At 46.6% G+C, this 19,989-nt stretch overlaps 6 protein-coding genes and 1 pseudogene across 7 annotated transcripts; 2 read left to right on the forward strand and 5 right to left on the reverse strand.

Moving 5' to 3' along the window:
• Positions 1-1,639: 1,639 nt before the first annotated feature.
• Positions 1,640-2,702, reverse strand: Nar2 (high affinity nitrate transporter accessory protein). Its single transcript, XM_002507467.1, has 2 exons — positions 2,542-2,702; positions 1,640-2,336 (listed from the first exon to the last, which is right to left on the reverse strand). The coding sequence occupies exons 1-2, from the start codon at positions 2,665-2,667 to the stop codon at positions 1,860-1,862; spliced, it is 603 nt and encodes a 200-aa protein (XP_002507513.1). The 5' UTR covers positions 2,668-2,702; the 3' UTR covers positions 1,640-1,859.
• Positions 2,703-4,980: 2,278 nt separating this feature from the next.
• Positions 4,981-6,634, reverse strand: TRN2.2 (annotated as a pseudogene; the record flags this gene model as incomplete). The annotated part of the gene is made up of 1 exon: positions 4,981-6,634. A coding segment is annotated over one exon (1,654 nt), but the record flags the coding sequence as incomplete, so codon positions are not given.
• MICPUN_104706 (major facilitator superfamily) lies at positions 5,300-7,144 on the forward strand. The gene is made up of 2 exons (XM_002507068.1): positions 5,300-5,389; positions 5,598-7,144. The coding sequence occupies exons 1-2, from the start codon at positions 5,343-5,345 to the stop codon at positions 7,042-7,044; spliced, it is 1,494 nt and encodes a 497-aa protein (XP_002507114.1). The 5' UTR covers positions 5,300-5,342; the 3' UTR covers positions 7,045-7,144.
• Positions 7,145-8,460: 1,316 nt separating this feature from the next.
• Positions 8,461-12,855, reverse strand: WDR6 (wd-repeat protein; the record flags this gene model as incomplete). The annotated part of the gene is made up of 2 exons (XM_002507468.1): positions 8,461-9,760; positions 9,875-12,855. The coding sequence occupies 2 exons, from the start codon at positions 12,853-12,855 to the stop codon at positions 8,461-8,463; spliced, it is 4,281 nt and encodes a 1,426-aa protein (XP_002507514.1).
• Positions 12,856-14,480: 1,625 nt separating this feature from the next.
• On the reverse strand, positions 14,481-15,749 carry RAB11 (small GTPase from the rab subfamily). The gene is made up of 6 exons (XM_002507469.1): positions 15,615-15,749; positions 15,376-15,523; positions 15,202-15,328; positions 14,997-15,146; positions 14,832-14,926; positions 14,481-14,767 (listed from the first exon to the last, which is right to left on the reverse strand). Exons 1-6 carry the CDS (start codon positions 15,632-15,634, stop codon positions 14,654-14,656), a joined length of 654 nt encoding a protein of 217 aa, XP_002507515.1. The 5' UTR covers positions 15,635-15,749; the 3' UTR covers positions 14,481-14,653.
• Positions 15,750-16,195: 446 nt separating this feature from the next.
• On the forward strand, positions 16,196-16,939 carry U1snRNPC (U1 small nuclear ribonucleoprotein c). The gene is made up of 5 exons (XM_002507069.1): positions 16,196-16,324; positions 16,395-16,412; positions 16,496-16,527; positions 16,588-16,630; positions 16,682-16,939. Exons 1-5 carry the CDS (start codon positions 16,316-16,318, stop codon positions 16,856-16,858), a joined length of 279 nt encoding a protein of 92 aa, XP_002507115.1. The 5' UTR covers positions 16,196-16,315; the 3' UTR covers positions 16,859-16,939.
• MICPUN_92834 (ammonium transporter channel family) lies at positions 16,678-18,597 on the reverse strand. The gene is made up of 3 exons (XM_002507470.1): positions 18,405-18,597; positions 18,068-18,337; positions 16,678-18,011 (listed from the first exon to the last, which is right to left on the reverse strand). The coding sequence occupies exons 1-3, from the start codon at positions 18,561-18,563 to the stop codon at positions 17,031-17,033; spliced, it is 1,410 nt and encodes a 469-aa protein (XP_002507516.1). The 5' UTR covers positions 18,564-18,597; the 3' UTR covers positions 16,678-17,030.
• Between the last annotated feature and the right edge of the window lie 1,392 nt (positions 18,598-19,989).

Raw genomic sequence — 19,989 nt, forward strand, 5'->3', positions numbered from 1 at the left:
GGTTGCAAACAAAGTCTTATGAAACCGGAGAGGCCGCAGACAACATACAGGTTTCCCCAGCCAGACTACACTTATTATAATCAGTGCACGTGGTGGGTGGGTAAGTGGTCGGTATATATGCTCCTTAAGAACAGAAAGCCTGCACAGCCCAAAACCGTATATGTAAGAGGTTGGCGAACTGGAGGCTGGAGAAAAATCCGGGATCCGACCGAGAAATTACCCCAGAATTTACGACCGACCGCCCTACCTCACACACACTCACACATCTAACACAACGTATACTAATACATGTATGGTCACAGTAACTATATATTTAGTGTAAGCGTTTTACAGATAACGTTTCCATGCATATATAAATACTCATATAATCATGACTTAATCATGTAGACCAGACTCCCTATATCGTTGACTTTCGGTCGGCAAGGAGGTTACCATACGTTTTCAAATACCGACACGCGCTTCGAGCCAAACAAACAGGGTCGCGCGTGTTTTTTTTCCGTATGGCGCCCAGTTCGGACGGCGAGCGCGCTAGACAACTGGCAAATACGCTACTCGGCGCCAAAGATGGAGGGCATCATCATCGGAAGCGCACATCGGCGTTGACGAGCTTGCGTCGTCAGATACGATGTTGCGCCTTATTAGCTACGACAAAGACACCCGCGACCAAATTTTAGTCAAAAGTCAACGAGTCAACGATAGATATGGAGTCTGGTCTATTGTTCGCAAATAAAATAACGCACGGGGATGTCGAAATCATATCCGTATGGGATTTGGTCTGGTGTTTCGCCTGGTGGTCGTTTCGCGTTTAACGCATGCGGGATCGTAACTTTTTCAGAGGTGAAGCGCGCGCGCCGCGGGCGTGCGCCAAAAGGATTTCTCGTATCGAGGGCGATGGAAAGGTGCTTCGGGAGTGGTACCTGAGGCGCTATATATTATGTACAAAACTCTTTATCATAGCCGCGTCAACGGGTTGGAAAGCGCAACGCCGTCAAACCGCCGTTTCATTTCCCGCGAAAAATAGGTTTTAGGGCCAAAAGAAATTCAATAGGGGAGCAAGACCTTGCAAGACTTTGCGCCTATCCTCGCGGGCCGGCGTCGGCCCAGGCGCGCAAGGCGAGTTTTCTTTCGAAATAACACTTACTTGACAACAAATTTTGCACTCGACTCTTACCAGCTCACGCGAAGCGCATATTGGCCATGAAATCAAACTCTTAACGCGTGTGGGCGTCTGTGCACCTCCTTGTCACTCCCAAACTCCAATTGCGCCTTGCTCGATTTTCGATCTCATCAACATCTCACCAACAGCGGAGGTTTAAAGGAGGAAGCAATTCATCATCTGCCAACCAGATGACTGTGTTTCGCCACATGTTTGTTTCTCCTTCGAACAAAGGTAACGCCCACGCGCAACTTCTTCGGCGTAAACGAAATGAATCAACTTCTGAAAAATAGAATGAGGTCATCAGCAAAAAGAGGCACCGCCGGATCCGGTGTTTTCCTAGAGTTTGGGAGGAGGACCAGCCGTTGTTGGTCGCGAAAGCGAAATAACTGCAACGGTGGAGAATAATTTCAGTATGTCATCGCCTCGCGCGCGTTTGTTTGTGAAGAAGTGGGACAATTCAAGGACTTGGCGCAGACTATTCGAGCAAAAGTACGCCACGTATCTTTACAAAAGAATGGGACGGCGACTACTGCTGAATTACATGGTTCGCTAGAGTCAAGTGCGCGCTAGAGCTGAAACGGTGCCCGTCGCACTCCGCCCCTTTAAAAATCTTGTTTCCAGGACAAGAGCCGGGACAACCTCTCGTTGCTCGCGAGAGGCTCAAAAATGCAGAACATGATTTCCACGTCACAACGTTCTCCTAATTCTTCGAGCGATCGTAGGTGTACGAGACAATGAGGACGACGATGGAAAATACGGTGAAAAACGCTTGGGTTCCGACAAGAGTGGAGGGCTGGTTTTCGTAGATGGCGGTTGTGACGTGAGCACACTTGTCAGCGGTCTGAGTATACGTCTTGGAATCGCCCCACTGCTTGTAAGTGCCACCGGCCTGGCTAAGAACCTGGACAGAGTAGGTCGACGGGGCGGTGTTCATGGGTAGCTCGATGAGTTCGCTGCCTGAGCCTGAGGAATCATAAACGATGCCCTCCTTCAGGAACTTTGCCAGCTTAGCTGTCTGCCAGCACTGCTTATTCTTGTTGATGTTGTCGTTGAACTTACGCCAAGGTCGATCCACGATCTTGTCTTTGTGGAAGCACAACTTAATGGCGATCGTATCCGCGGGTTCAGTGAAATCGCTCCACTTGACCGTGATGGAATCCGCGCCACCGGTCAGTGTCTGCGCGTATCGGGATGACAGGTTCGCGGTAAGAAGTCGCGGTACGAGGTGGCTAGTCCCGAAGACATGGCAGCGAGGCAGTGTGTCCAGCGCAGCACTCAACCGCGCCGCAGGTGCATAGTTGTTGACTAATGCGGCCCGGGCGCGGGTTCGAATGATAAAGTTACGGCGCCTCGCAGAAGACGAACCGCGGAGACGCACTCACCTTACTGCAAGTTCCCTCGATGTAAACTTTCCCGTCAACTTGAGGTGTGGTGGAATACAGGGCGGACGCAGAAGCCCCGGTGATGGCGAGCGCAAGGATTGCGGCGATTGTCAGCGTGCGAGCCATCCGATTAGTTTTGCCTGGCGATGTCGCGATGTTGTGTCTCAGGAGAGTGTGGACCTTCTACCACAAAATTTCACTTCACCTCATACTGTTTCGAAGTGGAAAACCGCCTGACAGACGGACATGCAGAATAAGAAAAACCAAATAAAATTCATTTTAACGATAATCACGATCCGAAGGTACCTTATTTAGTATATCATAGAATACCTTCGTATTCGAAGTTCATCATTTCGTTCGTTACATATATAGTTTATGTATACCTTCGTTCGTACTTTCGTACGAAGAAGGTACGAAGGGGTACCTTCATTCGTACGTACGAAGGTATCCATACCTTCGTAATAAATAGCTTTTCGTTCGTTGCGTTAATGTTATTTATTTTTCATTCGACACATCATATTTACCTTCGAAGGTAAATATTTTACGACGAACGATCTTTCGACCATATGTACCTTAAGTTTCGTACAGTATGCGTGAATGTGTTACTGACACAGTCACGATCCTGCAACAGGTGATTAATCCAGCAGGAAAGAATCAGCGAAACAATAGACTAGTATATAAAAATACCATACTCTGACGTGACTGTGTTCTACCTTGCTTCGTACCTTCGTATTTATTACCTTCGACCGTTAGCTACGTATGTGTTGTAAAGGCAAATACACTCCGAAGTCACTTCCCCACAGACGCGCACAGGTATCAGAAGCAAACAATTATTGTAAACATATGAAAGCTACGTACGTAACGCTTAACTTAACCCTGAACCCCTAAACCCTAACCAATCAACTCGTAATAGCATGGTCTATTTATACGAAGATATTCTGCGCGCGCAACACACCAAATTCCGACGCGTTCGATTCGCGAGCTGCCTGGCTCGACATCGAGGGTCTACTTCACCAGGCAACAAAGACAGAACTTGTGAATTTCGAGTTTTTGCGTAGCGCGCCCAAGGCGTAAATTTCGAAGTCATCATGTGTGTATTCGTGGTTCTCTCTCACCCCGCCCGGCGTGATACTTGCTCTATCTATTTATTATTACCTTCGAAGGTATGTTTGTTTCAAGAGTGCCTTTTAGTCTGTGTCAAATTTCTTCCGTCGCTCGGTCCCGGTCGACCCTCTCAGAACTTGTCGTCAATTTTTCGCCTCTTTGTGTCCCGGACACAACAACAAAGCAGAAAATTGTTGTTCTTTCGGCTGTTTTTTTATCTTGATGAATTCCACAAGAGTCGATTCGTCATTTCCTTCCATATTTATACGGTTTCCACCCGTACGGAAATAACGTTTCGTATGTACATATATACGCAAGCGATTCCGAAAGGTCGAGTACCCGTATTTTATATCCCAAATTCGTTTTGGGCCACGAAAGGGCACGGCAGAAGGCGGAGATCCTTTTGGTTCTCTCACGAAATGTCGGGACCACGTTTCTGTGGTTCCGGAGCCCATGGAAAATTGGAATGAACTGACTCTGCATGTGAGTAGCAAGTATATTTTTAACCAGCAGTATTATTTAGCTCATCATTTATTTAGATATCTAATAAATACATACAGTATACCATCACCCTCATTCGTAGTCTCCAGTTATTAGATTGCAGTACCTTCGACTTATCTACGTTTTCAAATCATAACTACTAGACTAGCTCTAGTTGATTCGACCGGTCACCATACATGCACGATCCGTTTTGAAAATCCGTTAAACGGATATCCGTTCTCAGAGATAGGCACTGGACGGAGTAGCTGTACCTTCGTACGTACTCTATATGTTCATACAGACTAAGTATTTAGTCAGCCTGACTAACATTCCTGTCAGATAATTGTGACTAAGTCACTGTACCATCGTTATTACGAAGCTATAAAATAACATAGACTATATATACAGAAGGTAGGTGGTATCGTATGTAAACTTTCGGACGAAGGTATTTTATACCATATCGTTCGCTTGCTCACAATGAATTTATGTAGTAGCTAGAGTTTAGGGTTAGGGTTAGGTAAAAGCTAGCTAGTAGCTAGCTAGCTATCTTAGCTACTACCTTTCGTAGCTAGTAGCTATTATATAGAGCTACTGGCTGGCTACTACCTTCGTAGCTATAGAGCTAGCTAGCTAGCTAGCTAGCTAGCTAGCTCTAGCTAGCTAGCTACTAGCTACTAGTAATAAAGGGCGAAAGAATATGAAGTGACGAGGATTCGTGGAATAGCCTCCCTGTGAGACTGATGAACAGGAACGTTCGGTTCGGGAGGCTGATTTGGGACGAGTCTCGATGAAGCTTCGGTGAAGCCTCGGTGAAAGACGCATTGAGAAGGGCTACTTATTTATGGTTTGAAGCCGAATTTTCATCGATACATCGGTCAACTTCGACGTCTACCATCGCCGGATGAATGAAGGATAGAATATTATTAGTCTATCTACTAGCATCGACGTTTACTTGTTTGAATTATTGATAGTCCCACATAATATGTTAATATGTATGATAACCACGTACATATATATGTACGAATAATGAAGTGATATGTTCATCAGGTAAAATAAAGTAAAAGTTTACCCACCAATAATACACATGTGCATGGTTGAGAATTTGTACGGATGCTCCATCGGAACTAAAAGCTAGAGCAGGCAGGCTGGGTTGACCCGGAATCACTTTCTTTGACGCGTCCACCCAGGAGTTCCACGCCCAAGGAAAATCGGCCGCCATGTCCGCTGACCTCGCGGAATCGAAATTTAGCATCCCTGTGGATAGGTACGCCCCATGCATTGCACGCGTTTCCTTCGCGATGTTCCGGCGTTCTCCGCGCCCATCAGGGCCGATTCGGACCCGAACGCGAGCCTTGCGCTTGTCCGCTGGGCCGCATTCGTTGCCCGCGACTTCGCCCGTGTCGTCTTTGATGCATCGTCCATGAGCGTTCCTGCTTAACCGAATCTCTCCGATATGTGATTACCTTCCGCAGCGAAAACAAGGCGAAGAGCCTCAATATCTTCTCCTTCAACTTCCCTCACCATGCGTCCTTCCACATGTCCTGGATGGGCTTCTTTGTGTCTTTCGTGTCGACTTTCGCTGCGGCGCCCATGATCGCCATCATCAGAGAAGACCTCGAACTCACAAAGCCTAACCTCGGATCCGCCGGCCTCGCCGCCGTGACCGGTACGATCGGCGCACGCGTCCTCATGGGCTCCGTCTGTGACGTCGTCGGGCCCAGGTACGGCCTGTCCATCGTTCTGCTGCTCTCTGCCCCGTTCTGCTTCTGCATGTCCTACGTCACATCCGCCGCCGGCTTCCTCATTTGCCGCATGGGAATCGGGCTCGGCCTCGCCACGTTCGTGGCCTGCCAGTTCTGGATGTCGTGCATGTTTAACGGCAAGTGTGTTGGTCTCGCTAATGCCACTGCTGCTGGATGGGGCAACCTTGGCGGCGGCGTGACTCAGTTTCTGATGCCTCTGATCTTCCGTGGCATGACTTCGGCGACTGAGGGACGCATCTTTTCCGCGTGGCGATGGGCTTACCTAGTGCCCGGCCTTCTCCACACCATCATGGGCGTCGCTGTGATGTTTATCGGCCAGGATCTTCCTGACGGCAACTTCAAGTTCCTTCACACCTCTGGACAGCTCGAGAAGAAGTCTGCTGCCACGACCCAGTACCTCGGAATCACTAACTACCGCATGTGGTGCATGGTTGCGACGTATGGTTTCTGCTTCGGTGTCGAGCTCACTATGAACAACATCGTGGCATCGTACCTGTATGATCAGTTCGAGCTTGATCTTGTCACGGCTGGTACCCTCGCTTCTTGCTATGGCCTCATGAACATCTTTGCCCGATCCGTCGGTGGTTTGATGTCTGACTACATGTCGGTCAAATTCGGAATGCGCGGCCGACTTTGGACTCTCTGGGTCGTGCAGACGCTCGAGGGTATTCTTTGCGTCTTCATGGCTCTCGCAAAGGACAGCCTCGCGACCACCATTCTGTTCATGGTGCTTTTCTCCATTTGCGTGCAGGCCTCCGAGGGTGCTTCGTACGGTATTGTTCCATACATCACGCGTCGCGCTCTCGGCGTCGTGTCAGGCTACATCGGAGCTGGCGGCAACGCGGGATCCACCATCTGCATGGCACTGTTTTTCACGTCCTCATCAATCGCTGTCTACGAAGGCATCATGTACATGGGATTCACTATCATCGGCGTCACGCTGCTCGTCGTCCCCATCCATTTCCCGATGTGGGGTTCCATGTTCTTCCCTGGGGATCCCAACGTCTCCGAGGAGGATTACTACATCGCGAGAGAATTCAACGAGGAGGAGATCAAGGAGGGCCTCGCCCTTTCCGTGCAGAAATTCTGCCAGAACTCTTATCAGGAGCGTGCTCCTAGCATGCGACCAGTGGAGTCAAGCGAGGCGAAGGTCTAGATGTTTCATAACAAAGTCTTCTCGCTGAATGAGGACCAATCATTGTTGGATGGGATGAGTAGAAAGCATGTTTTTAAGATGACTGTAGACCCGTCCTGTGATTCTTTTAGTTCTCGCGGAAAGAAGCAAATTGTTGTTTTTCAACATCTCATAAAGTTGAGGGCTTGGGCACAATCTGCGCCTGCAATAACATAGTTCTACGAGCGAGTGCCAATACCGGATCCTTTGAACGCCGTTTCAAGACGCTTCTGAATTCCTATGCCCCATTATGTATTCGCACTCGATCATGTCATTAGATATTCTGCGAGCTTAAGAGGGCGTCGATAGCAGGATGACACCTCTGTCGCTGAAATACAATTTCAGCAGTTATTAACCCGTTGCTTAAATACCAGTCAGTTTGCACAGCTGCAGGTAGGCAGGAATAAGGAACAGAGGAGTCATCCTAACTTTACCAGTACCCCAACTGGATAAATAAAACACGCCTTGGTAAAACATGATCATAACCAAGAAAGAAATATTGCTGGTAGAATGAGATATATGAAATGAGTTGGGTAGTTTAGCGTTGTGTTCGTCTACAACAGAAAGAACTGAGCCTCGCTGGCGTTCAATGTGGGTGATTCAGGATACAAAGGTTCTGCTGACCTGATCAATCAATCTCGTTCTCTGCGATCGCGTGTTCCATGAAAGGTGACACAAGTCCGTTTGCGCATGTCTTGAGGATGATTTAGAGCTTAAGATTTAGTGGAGACGGCAGCTTAGAGAACAAGGCGCTGATGTGGTAAAAACACATGCGCTGATCGAAGCATACTTGGCCCAGATCTACATTCAATGCCACACATGAAACCTGACATTTGAAATCATGAGCGCTCGACAGCACTTAACACTTAGATGATACCAAAGTAATAAATTTAGTTGTATATGTTGTGCCTCTCAGGTTTGATTGTTCTGCATACACTAACCCTCTCTTCTGGATCGTGACATCCAGTTTGCTTCGTGAGCTACAGAGCACATGCAAACTCCCAGTATGCTGTACCAGTTTCAGTGGTTTCCGTTAGATATCATTAGTTCCTTTATATTCCTGCGTGTTTACCTCCAAAATATTTTTGAATGTGTTGCTGGCAGCTAATCTTTTGGCACAGAGAATGCCAAATGAACATGTGATTGTTGCCTTCAACCATGGCAGGACAAGCCCATGCTGAACAGGAGACTTCAGATCTCCGTGTCGTTCCTCTTTTCTCTCTGCTGGCAGAGCGCATGACTCGGTCTTTTGCTAGAGTATGCTTCCGGCACTGTCATGTCACCCTGCAGCCTTATCTCGTCGAAGTTGATTCAGAAAAGAAAGGCGGATGATCAACCTGGAAGCAAAACAGAATAGGGTCGCGCGTGCCCGTGCGCTACTGGCGAAGTTTCCCGCTTTTACGACCGCAGACTCCCCTGATCAACACAAAACATCTGTAAGCCCCGTCCAGCAACTGCAATATATAAAATGTTGACATTCCCGCCAAGAAAACATGCATCTAATGTCTCAGGCTCTGGACATTCTACGAAACTTCCTGCCACCGCCGCTATTGCTAAATCTTGATTGGCTACTTCTCTAACTTTCCATACTCGTAGACGCTGGTCGTGAGATGTTGTGGCCAACGTTCCACTGTTGTCCATCCAAACTCCTTTAATAGATGAACCGTGCGCAAAATCAGTGTGGACCGTTTGAAGCACGTCAACTGAAATGAAATTTGAATTGTTTTTTTCCAATGTGTTCCGTTGGTTTATGAGGATAAGCGTCACCCGTATCACTTGATCATCACCACCACTTGCGATGAAGACTCGTCCAGGAGTCCCGTTTGTCGATGTAGTCATGGCGAGACTATTAACACCCGATTGATGAAAACAGGGTAGGGACACCACAGGTTTGCCTGTATTGTGAAAGTTTTTCAGCTCATTTCCGCTACGAGAGGGTTGTGTCGAAAGAGAATGAATAATTGAAGTCAAGTCCCAAATGGCTATCGTGCCATCCGTGGCACCAGTGCACGCAAGAACGACAACATCCATTGCGAATGTGGCAGCGCCATTGAGGGTCATCGCGACCACCGCAAGTGATATCAGAGCATGAGAAGAATGATGCATTGTAGTCACCAACTTGAAATGTACACCAAAATTTCCACAACTCCCATCGCTGTGAAGAGCCAAAACTTTCAAAGATCCATCCGAAGTCGCCGAGAGCCCTACAGAATGCAGAGCACAATGGTGCGATCTACATTGTAATGGCACAAAGCCGACTACAGCCATGCATCGTTGATTCGACGTCTTTGACTCCTTTGTTTGCTCTCTCGCTCCCAAGAGTGTTGTGCGAATGTCCCACGTATCATATTGTGCAGCTTCACTGAAATGCAGTTCACATTCATCAGCTCTAATCCACACAATACGCCAAGCCATGATAACCTCTTTTGCGCCGGCTGAGAGAAGGATGTACGAGCGTGTGTTGTGCACGATATCGACGAGCCCGCCTCCGGGAAATTCAGGGAACAAAGCAATCGCCCGTACCGCGCTGCCTCCAATATGCATGCCAATTTCTTCTTCTCGATGCATCATTTGGCCAGACGAAGTCCTCGTGTGATGATGGCATATAATTGAGCCATCTTCAGAGCCCGTCAACAATCCAAAATGTTCACTGCAAACATCTGGAGGAGGAAGAATGCGAACTGCATGAATTTCACGCCTGAAAATTTTGGAGTGGAGGATCACAGGGTCCATCAGTTGGAATTAAAGTTTAAGGAAGTGAGGAGTACTGAAGAGGCAAGTTGTTCAGGGGAATTAAATCCGAATCCCTTACCCATGTGACCAACCATTCAACTCGCAGAGACTCCATTCACCATCAGTGGGTTTGATGCCGAAAGTCCTTGGAAGACTATGAAATAAACTTAGTTCATCGCCTTTTACAAAAGCAAAAGATATTTCTGCAAGATTATCACCGTCGATGAGCAAGGAGAGTGGCCGATGCCAGCCCCCGCATTGCACTCGGAGAAGCTCGCGGTGTGAAAACATGTTGATGGCGACGAATTCTGTCTCTTTGAAGCCTGCCACGATGCATAATGAATCTGTTTTTGCATTCCCTACAGGCCATCTTTTGGCTTTCTGTAACCAATGGTCCTTGCCCCATCTGAGAGCATGCATCGTTGAGATTTCCGGAACCCGCTGTTTTGTGACACATATGAAATAATATGGTGCAAGAGGAGCGGGTGAGTTAACATTTGAATTGGGCGCTCCCATGGCCAAACAAAGAGATGAATGCGTGTCACTAATTAATTGCTTTCGTGATTTTGCATGCCATCGTTTCGTCATAGGCATAGATAACATTGGCTGCTCATCATAAATATTTGTCTGATCATCATGGCTTTGAACAAGCTCGGAAATGGGACGTAGGGTGAATGTGCGGAGCCAACCATCGCGCCCAGCAGTGAGAAATTCCACTGGTATTTGATGTTCTGAATTGCTAAAAAAATTACGTTGATTGTTCCTCACATTTCGTATTGCCACAAGAGTAATCGCGTTTTTGCCATGTGCTCGTTGTGATACCGCCAAGAGGCCGAACGGCGATTTAATCGTTCCATGATGAAAATGTGGATATCCACTCAGCACATTGACGTCGAAGACGGCGACGTTACCGGATTGGTCACCACAAAGCAGCAGCCGTTTATCACAATGATAACTCAATGCCAAAACGCGCTGCTTAAATGGCATTTGAGCAATTCCAAGCATCGACCACGTTGCCTGACACTCAGCGCCGGTGAACGAAGCAGTGGACATGCGCTTCCAACACTTTACGATTCCTCCGACCTCAGATGTGAACAGGTGTTCTGTCATCTCGCTCGTGTTATCAGTGCCAGAAAAGACATCTAAGAGGCGTCTAGGCTCGCAGGCTTGCCATGATTGTTGGATTTGAGTCGCGAATCCTGACGATTTGTGACTGACCAATTTATCATCATTATCATCATTATTCCAGCTAATCTTCATAGTTGAAATCATACCATGCATGTCTCCGAGCACTAGATCGTGTTCATTCAAGCCAGGAGCACTGATATCCCCAAAGTACGTGACGCGGATAAGACCTATTACAGGTCCACGATGATTAACACGATGTATTTCTCGCCAATGCCACACATTTTTTGCAGCTTTTGTCACATTAACCATATACAAGCGACCACGGTTAGTTGCAACGTACAATGTCAGATGGTCAGACAAGCAGATGACACGGATATATTCACCTTTACTATTGCCCAAATGATCCTTCAGGGTGCTGGTGTAATGATTTATTTCATAGTTGCTTACATCTGCCCAGCATTTACGTCCAGCGTGCAGATCAGATTCTGAATCTGCATTTTGGTCGGGCAATGCGCGAGCACGCAATGTGGCGGGGAGCACATTGACAGATTCGTCGTCTTGTTGATGAGCTATATACGCTTCTCTAATCTGCTCATTTCTCTCTGGTCTGGAGCGGATATACTGCTGGATGTCCCATAACTTGATTGAAGCATCAGCCCCTGCTGTGACCAATAACTTCTCTCCCGATGGCGAGAGCATTGTCATTGCACGCCACACGCCACGACCCCTGTGTCCACGGAGGATAGCCAAAGGCTCGTCGACAAACAGATCATCGACAAGATCCAAATCATCACCTTTGCCTTTGCAGATCTTGCCAAGAGATGAAAATGACGGTGCATTCCACAACCTGACGGTACAGTCCTCTCCTGCTGTGACCACCAGAGTTTTTTTTGACAAAGACGTCACGTGCAAATCCCAAACGCGCGATGAGTGTCCATACAGCGTGACTACCCCCCCCGACTTTTTATTGATTCCAGGCGTAGTTCCGTTCGAATCTAAGTCTCTTTTATGCCGAGATGGAACGCGCCATATGCGAGCTGTGCGATCATCAGATGTGGAGAAAACATGGCCGCCATCGGACGCCCAGCGTACTCTCAATATACTTCCCTCATGTCCGCTCAAAGCAGCCCAAGGTTTTGGTCGTTCTCTTGCCAAGCAAGCACGCTCAACATGCATCCCGATATTTCTGGCGTCGCTTGGTGCCCATAACTGGATTTCGTTGAAAATTGTGCCACCTGCAACCTTCAAATCATCCATCGAGGAGCCGTACAGTGCAAGCGAGTAAAGTACTGAGCGCATTGCACACTCAATGCGGCGAATGCAAGTTGGCTCGATAGTCACGCCGACTTTGACTGTTGCTCGCGTCGGCATATTCCATTGTTCAACTGAATTATCGGCCAGGCCGACAGCAACAGTCGGTTGCCCATAATTTACAGTGTCGTGCGAAAGTGGGATTACGTCATGGACCCAGTGAGCAAGAAGAGGCAGGACAGCCACACTGCGCACAAGCCGGGCTTTGACGAAATTTAAGTCGTCACATTGGATTGCAGCAAGGATCACGCGTCTTTCCCCCCAGATCACCAGCGCTCTTATGAAAGAAGGGCGCGAGACTTTATTACCTATGTGGAAGTGTGTGACAGGATACGACTTATCAAAGGGAGGGGCCGGGACGATGCCGTGAATCCTCCCAGAGTCAAAGACCGAAGAAACCAGCAAAATGGCCTCTTGCCCGCTTCTGAAAGGATCGTACCAGCGCACGGAACCCCCAATACCCGCGAGAAGGGTATGGCCGCGTCTATCTTTTTCCTGAAAATCATTTTCACCACAAGTTGAGGTGTTCCGAGGCTGCGTTGGCGTTGACGAATGCTCCAGCGTGCAGAGGGCTGTCACATCTCCTAAATATAAGCCCCGCTGTACACTTTTTGAAGGCATAGCCTATGTTTGCCACGCGCTATCGGCTATGAAGCACCTTACGCATATCTCTTCCGTCGATATTGATGGGCTGCAGTGCGTTCACGAAAACAGCTCACCTCCGCAAAAATCGCAACCCGCACATAATATAATAAGCGACCATTATCACGCATAAATAACTTTATTTATTCATTTACAAGCAAGCAATAATAATGATGCATGTATTTATTATTAGACGATTATTATTATATATTATTATATTATATATTAAATCATATCATATTTATTTATTATATAAAAACCCTTAGACTAATAATTTTTGATATTTTATACTGATAATAAATAAATATAAATGATACCTTCGTTCGTACGAAGGTACTTTCGTTCGTTCGAGGGTAAATATTACCGTCGTTCGTGTATATAGTGTAGAGTTCTATATATATATGTATATATGTATCATATATAAATAATAATAAATAATAAAAAACTCTCCAGGATTCGAACAGACTACAGATAGACAGGGTCATGGACGTGATGAGGAAGTCCGTCCCCAGGTGGGTCGGTATAGCCTATGACCGACGTGAGCGCAGTGCCGATGGCGCCTATTTCGCCGCGGATGCAGTCCGTATGTGAGGCGTGCGCCTCGAGCAGACTCTCGGACTGACGAACACACACAGGTGACAGGGCTGTAGAAATATTAATATGAGTAACCGTCTTCTTATTATTTATTTATCTTCGTTATCCCTTTAAATCCTGAACATCATGTGCGAAAATCGCACCAAAATCACCCCTCGAGTGGCTTATAACACTTACTTCGTGCGACTTACCTCGGCAATCAGTGCGAATCACTCAGCAATCAAGCAAGGAAACGCCTGCATAACGTCCTCATCGCGGCCAGATGGCTGGCTCAAACAGTTCAAAATATCGGCAACGCCCGTCGCGTATTTTTCCCGAGTTCCTCACCTCCTGGGGGACCGCGCACCTTTTGAATCACGTCCGGAGACGGTCGGATGGCTCCGCTAAGTCGCACACCACCCGGCGATAAATCGCGTGCGATTATCGCACCTCGTCGTTTGCGTGATGCCGAAGATGCGAACATCACGAAGAAGCGAGTTACTGAAGCGGACGTTCGTTGAACGGGCCCGCGAAAAATTGGATGACCGTTGGTGGTCGATGAAGGTAACGGGAAAAATTTTCGCGGGCCCAAAACCTTTCGCGAAGTCGCGACGGCTCTTGGCTCTAGCGCGCGAACTTCGGGAAAAAGTCAAAATATGTGCGATTATCGCTCGTCAGGAGTCAAAGGGTTATTTAATATATATTAGTTCGGACTAAATATATATATCTAAATATACATATATATTAAATGAGTTATCGTGAAATAAAGCATAAGGTGGACCAATCAACCTATATTCTGAAGGTAGTCTATCATTATATATTATCTACCTTCGGTAATAATAATGCCCAACCAATCAAGCAACCAGCTTTATTTATTTATCCAAAATATATCTTATAACCTTCGTCACTTCTATCTGACGTTTCGTAGAGAACGATACATTTCAGACCCCCCATCAAACTCGAGAGGGTGTCGTGAGTATCAGAATAACGCATAATAAGAATGCAATCCGCCGTGACAACGACGCCATGCAACGCGTGAAGACGAGTAGCACTACAATTTATTCACGACTTTATATTGAAATCGAAGTGATTTGCTCGTCGCCGCCTGTCTCTGCTCAACTAAAAGAAGTAGGTGACTTTCTTCGAGTCAATGTTGCATCAATAATGGACCACGAGATCATAGTGTCTCGCAGCATCTGAATGGTCAAACGTTGCAACACTTCGAGGGATTCTTTTTAGAGCTTTCACTGATGGCTTTTACTTCTATTATTCCAGCGCCGCCATTCTTGTCATCGACCTCTGCGCTTGAACAAGATTTCTGCCACGACTTGTGTGAGGGGATACCAGAGGGGAAGCGGTACCAAAGTTGAAAGTGGAATTACCTTTGAAATGATGTGATATACATCAGTCAAATTCTTCTTGAAGGCGACGTCGACATTTGTAGACTCGCACGCCGATGTCTCGACAAATGACAAACCTGCAGAGAACACGTGGTGTCGTTGTAAAATCTAATCGCCTCTGTTTATCTCGTCGCGGAGTGTTTTCACCTTCAATGGAAGAGAACTCGGCCGCACTTTCGGCCTGCACGGATCGCAGATGCTTTAAATCCGTTTTGTTTCCAACGAGCGTTATCACGATATTTGAGTCTGCATGATCCCTGAGCTCCTTCAACCATTTTTGGACATTGTCGTAGGACTCTGAAAGTTAAGAGAAGCTATAGCAAGTTTTCCGAGTACTGTCACAGCGCAGTACCTGACTTGGTGATGTCATAGACAAGGAGTGCGCCAACTGCCCCTCTGTAGTACGCGCTCGTTATGGCCCTATACCTTTCTTGGCCAGCTGTGTCCCATATTTGTGCTTTGACCGTTTTGCCTTCCAACTGCAGGAACGAACTTTCATGGCACTTAGAAAGTTTGCTTAATTAACGCATACCTCGATGCATCGCGTTGCGAACTCTACGCCGATGGTTGACTTCGACTCCGAGCAGAATTCATTTCGCGTAAAGCGTGACAGCAAATTGGACTTTCCGACACCGGAATCACCGATCAAGACTACTTTAAATAGATAGTCGTAGCTGCCAGGAGAGAAAAGGAGTGAAGATGTCCGGAGAGGCATATTTTTAGATGAGACGAAGCCAAATATCGTCACAATGAAAAACAGCGTACTCGTCGTGGTCTTTCGACATTTGATTCGCGTCGGTTGCGATACGAATAACGTAAAGGATGCCTCAAGCGGGGTCGTCCGCCGTGCATAGATGACTGCTCTGAAGTTCGATAAGTCAGTACCGATCTCAGCTCGTTCATGACCAAATATACTTCAAATATCATTAACCCTAAACAAAAATAAACGAAGGTATATTATGAAATAAACACTTATATATGACATATATAACACATGATATGAGTATGATATATAAATCTATATATATAACACATATAAATTTAACTTTTATTAGTCGTAAATAATAAGCTTCGTTCGAAAACCTATCTCAAATATATATCTAGCTAGCCTCTTGCTTGCTTGTATATACGAATGAAGGTACATTTATTTATTGTCTACGAATCATAATACTTATTACGAAGGTATTATTAGTTTTTCGTACGTACCTTCATATTATGAATAAATAAAGGAAATTTTAAGCACGTGCGTGCGTGTGTGGGACACACCAAGAACTCAGAAATCACGTACGGACACACCAAGAGATGACCCTTAACATAAATTCCACCTTCATTCTTATTCTCGCAACACGGATTCTCGCAACTTTGGGATGTTCCAGCGGGGTGAGGCGGAGATTCCGGACTGACACATCCCTTGAACACGATTAACCGACAAGCCGCTCACAATTTTCTTAAATCCAAGACAGTTAATGTTGCCAGTAAGTGCGTCATTGTGTCTCTCGCGTTCAAAATTGACCACCCCCTCCAAATATTGTACTTTGCCCTACGTGCCACGCTACTATTGCGGTGAGTCGACGCGTTTCGTAGTATACAAATTCTTGTTCAGATTGCTGCATGGGTCCTTATTTATTTATTTTTTTGCAATTCAGACTACTGTGACGCACATCTTACGCATGACTCGGTAGGTCTGAAGCCGAATCTCTAGCTTTCGAGCAATATTTTTTTTAAATCGCATTCACAGCCTTCCGTCCGAAAGCAACATAATTCGGGTTACAAACATAAGGTCGGCATGAGCCTTGCAAACGCCGCGTGAAGCATTAAAGTGTCATCTGCAGGCAAATGTTCGTAACTATTACATGCAATTCGAAGAACAGACGACGCAGTCATTACTAGCTAGGCATGTGCAAGAAAAAGCAACACTTCAGCAGCAAAGTGATTCATACATGGCCTACCATTCTAAGGTAAACGAGACTTTCAAAAAACAGATCGAACAATATACGGCGGGTCTCTGATTCTCACGAAACAGAATCGATGACTTCATGTCTTCCGCAACATAAGACAACATCGGAATTAATTTCAAAAGTATTTACATCGTGCCCCGCAGTTCTTATCGTGTCATTTTGGCTCACTATATGGTCGTTTACAAGCTCCTTGCGACTTGACAACGACTGCCTAGCTGACAAGTCAATTACGATTTAGCTTCCCCGATGCGAAGTTGTATGCATCCCCTCCGTGATGGGAAGAATCTAGGCCGGCGTCCTCATCCTCGGCAGATACTCTCAGCAATTTTGTTGCCTTGAGAGTGAAAAAAACAACTCCGGAGCTCACAAATGTCCAGCTGCCTATCACAAGAACGCCAACCACCTGAACTCCGAGTTGCGTACCATTGGCACCCATTAAAAAACCATAAGCGTCCTCTCCGTAGTCAGTTCCATACACAGAGTTTGTAAATTCTTTGTTTGCAAATAGCCCAGAAGCGAGGACACCCCAGATTCCGCAGAATAAATGCACGGGTGATGCATCCAGAGGATCATCTATCTTTAGCCTCAATAAAAGTCTGGAAGACACAAAGTATACAAATGCCCCGATGAAACCAATAATGACAGATGCCCATGCATCTACGACTGCGCAAGGTCCGGCTATGGAAACAAGGCCCGCTAAGATGCCATTTAGTGCCGGTGAAACATCCGGAGTATTTTTACCTAGTACGTGTATTGCTAATGTTGTCACGCCCGCAGAACATGCAGATAAAGTCGTGGCAACTGCGGCGCGGGCGGCGTGCTGCATGTGCGAGAAAGCAAGGGTTGACACAGGGTTAAAACCATACCAACCGAACCATAGAATAAAGGTTCCAAGGGCGGCGAGGACCGTTGAATGACCAGGCATATCTTGAACTTCTCCCGTCCGAGGGGCGAAGCGCCCAGTTCTTGGTCCTAGGAAAATAGCACCCATCAAGGCAGCACCCCCGCCTGTCATATGGACGATTCCTGACCCTGCAAAGTCAATCAAGCCGTTTCCTCCAAGGTATGGCTTCTCTGCAGTATAAGCAGATAGGAAGCCAAAGTTTCCCCAACCCCAGTACACAACAGTAGGGTAAATGAAACCAGTTAACGCGAACGTGTAGGAAAGGTACGCGGAAAAAGCACAACGCTCAGCGACGGCCCCCTGAAAGAAAAACTGTCCTTGTGAGCTACTTCAGCGAAGGGAAAAACTAAACCTACTGATACGATAGTTGCGGAGGTCGCTGCGAAAGCCCATTGAAACAGCCACATCGCGTAGTACGTAGAAGACGAACTACCTTGCAGTCGATCCAAGAAGAATGGTTTGCCGTGGTTCGCTTCCGTTTGACCACCCACATCACCGAGGGCGATGGGAAACCCGATGGTCCACCAGATCAGGCCACCCAAGCAGGCGTCCAAAACATTTTTCAGAAGGATGTTTTTCGTGTTCTTCGCGCGAACCGATCCGGCCTCAAGCAGCGCAAAACCGCACTGCGAATGCCAAGGGATATGATGATGATCTATGTTGAGGCCAGTAGGTCAGTTTTGCGAAACGTACCTGCATGAAGAATACTAGATATGCTCCGAACAACAACCACAAAACGTCTAGGTTTGATTCCATCCTAGCGACGTCTTCTTTCGTACCTTCCACGACGGCGTTGATGGCGTCATACATCGCCCTCTCGGTTGTGTCGAGTTGGGAGATGTCAAAGCTCATCGTGGAGTAGGTTTAGCCTCTGGGACTAAGTGAACGTTCTACCAAGCTATTGATTACCTTGTCGGTGTCAACGACTGACAGAACCTTTTTTCAACGTAAACGATACATGGAAACGTATGGAATACGAAGATAATCTGAATTTCCGGGTGTGACAATTTTTATTACATGTATGCATTGATAATATATAGACCATATTCCCTATATCGTTGACTCGTTGATTTCGTTGACTCGTTGACTTTTGACAAAAACAGGGTCGCGCGTGTTTTTTCCCCTATGGCGCCCAATCAGGCCCCGTCAGGACGGCGAGCGCGCTGAGCGGCTCACTAATACGCTGTTCGGCGCCGAAATTGGAGGATGACATCATCAGCAGCGCGCATTGGTGTTGACGAGTTTGCGTCGTCAGATACGATGTTGCGCCTGCTGCTGATGATGTCGTCCTCCATCGTTGGCGCCGAACAGCGTATTGGTGAGCCGCTCAGCGCGCTCGCCGTCCTGACTGGGCGCCATAGGGCAAAAAACACGCGCGACCCCGTTTGTTTGGCTCGAAGCACGTGTCTGTATTTACAACCGACCGGTGATCGTATGGTAACCACCGTGCCGACCGAAAGTCAACGATATAGGGAATATGGTATAATAAGCTTGATTGCTTATTCGGCTAGCCGAAGGCTAAGCCGATCTTACACGACCCCAACTTACAAACATGTAACAATCACCTGGTATCGTTTATCAAGGTCGAAGGTCTATTCGTCCCATACATTGATGACATTTTTGACACCATTAAATCAAGAACGTAGGTCTAGCGCTACATATAGTTGATGACATTTTCTACACCGTTAAATCAAGAACGACGGTCTATCCGTCTCTTACATTGTCCACATTTTTGGATTTTTAGCTCCAGAATCTTGAGTCAGTGTCCCATATAGTTGTCACACTATGTTTACTCATATAAACGGGTATTTAAATAGGGTTGAAAAAATAAAGATGTATTTCAAGCCTTGTTACTTATTATTAATACGATCGATGCTAAACTATCTACGCATACGACAGTAATAGTGTGTGTGTATAATATACGTATACGCGCATGCCTCATCGGCTAGCCGACCACCCACAGGACGAACGATTCACACCTCACCGTCACTCGCACTCACGAACGGTTCGGCCTTTGGAGAATTTTATTATTATTACTTGACTCCATGTATGAGAACAAAAAATTACATGTGGTCTATGATAGGGTGCGTTCAACCTGGTTGAAATCCAGAATACATACAATAACTAACGTCATATATAGTATTATTTATATACTATATTATTATTCATTAACAATAACAATAATGTCGGGTACAACACCGCTGCACGGAATCCGCCTGCGCCCAAGTGATGGTGTCAAAATGCCCTACCGCTCAGGTCATTAATTAAGTGTTATTAT

Source organism: Micromonas commoda, chromosome 1 (assembly GCF_000090985.2).
Source record: "Micromonas commoda chromosome 1, complete sequence".
NCBI lineage: Eukaryota > Viridiplantae > Chlorophyta > Mamiellophyceae > Mamiellales > Mamiellaceae > Micromonas > Micromonas commoda.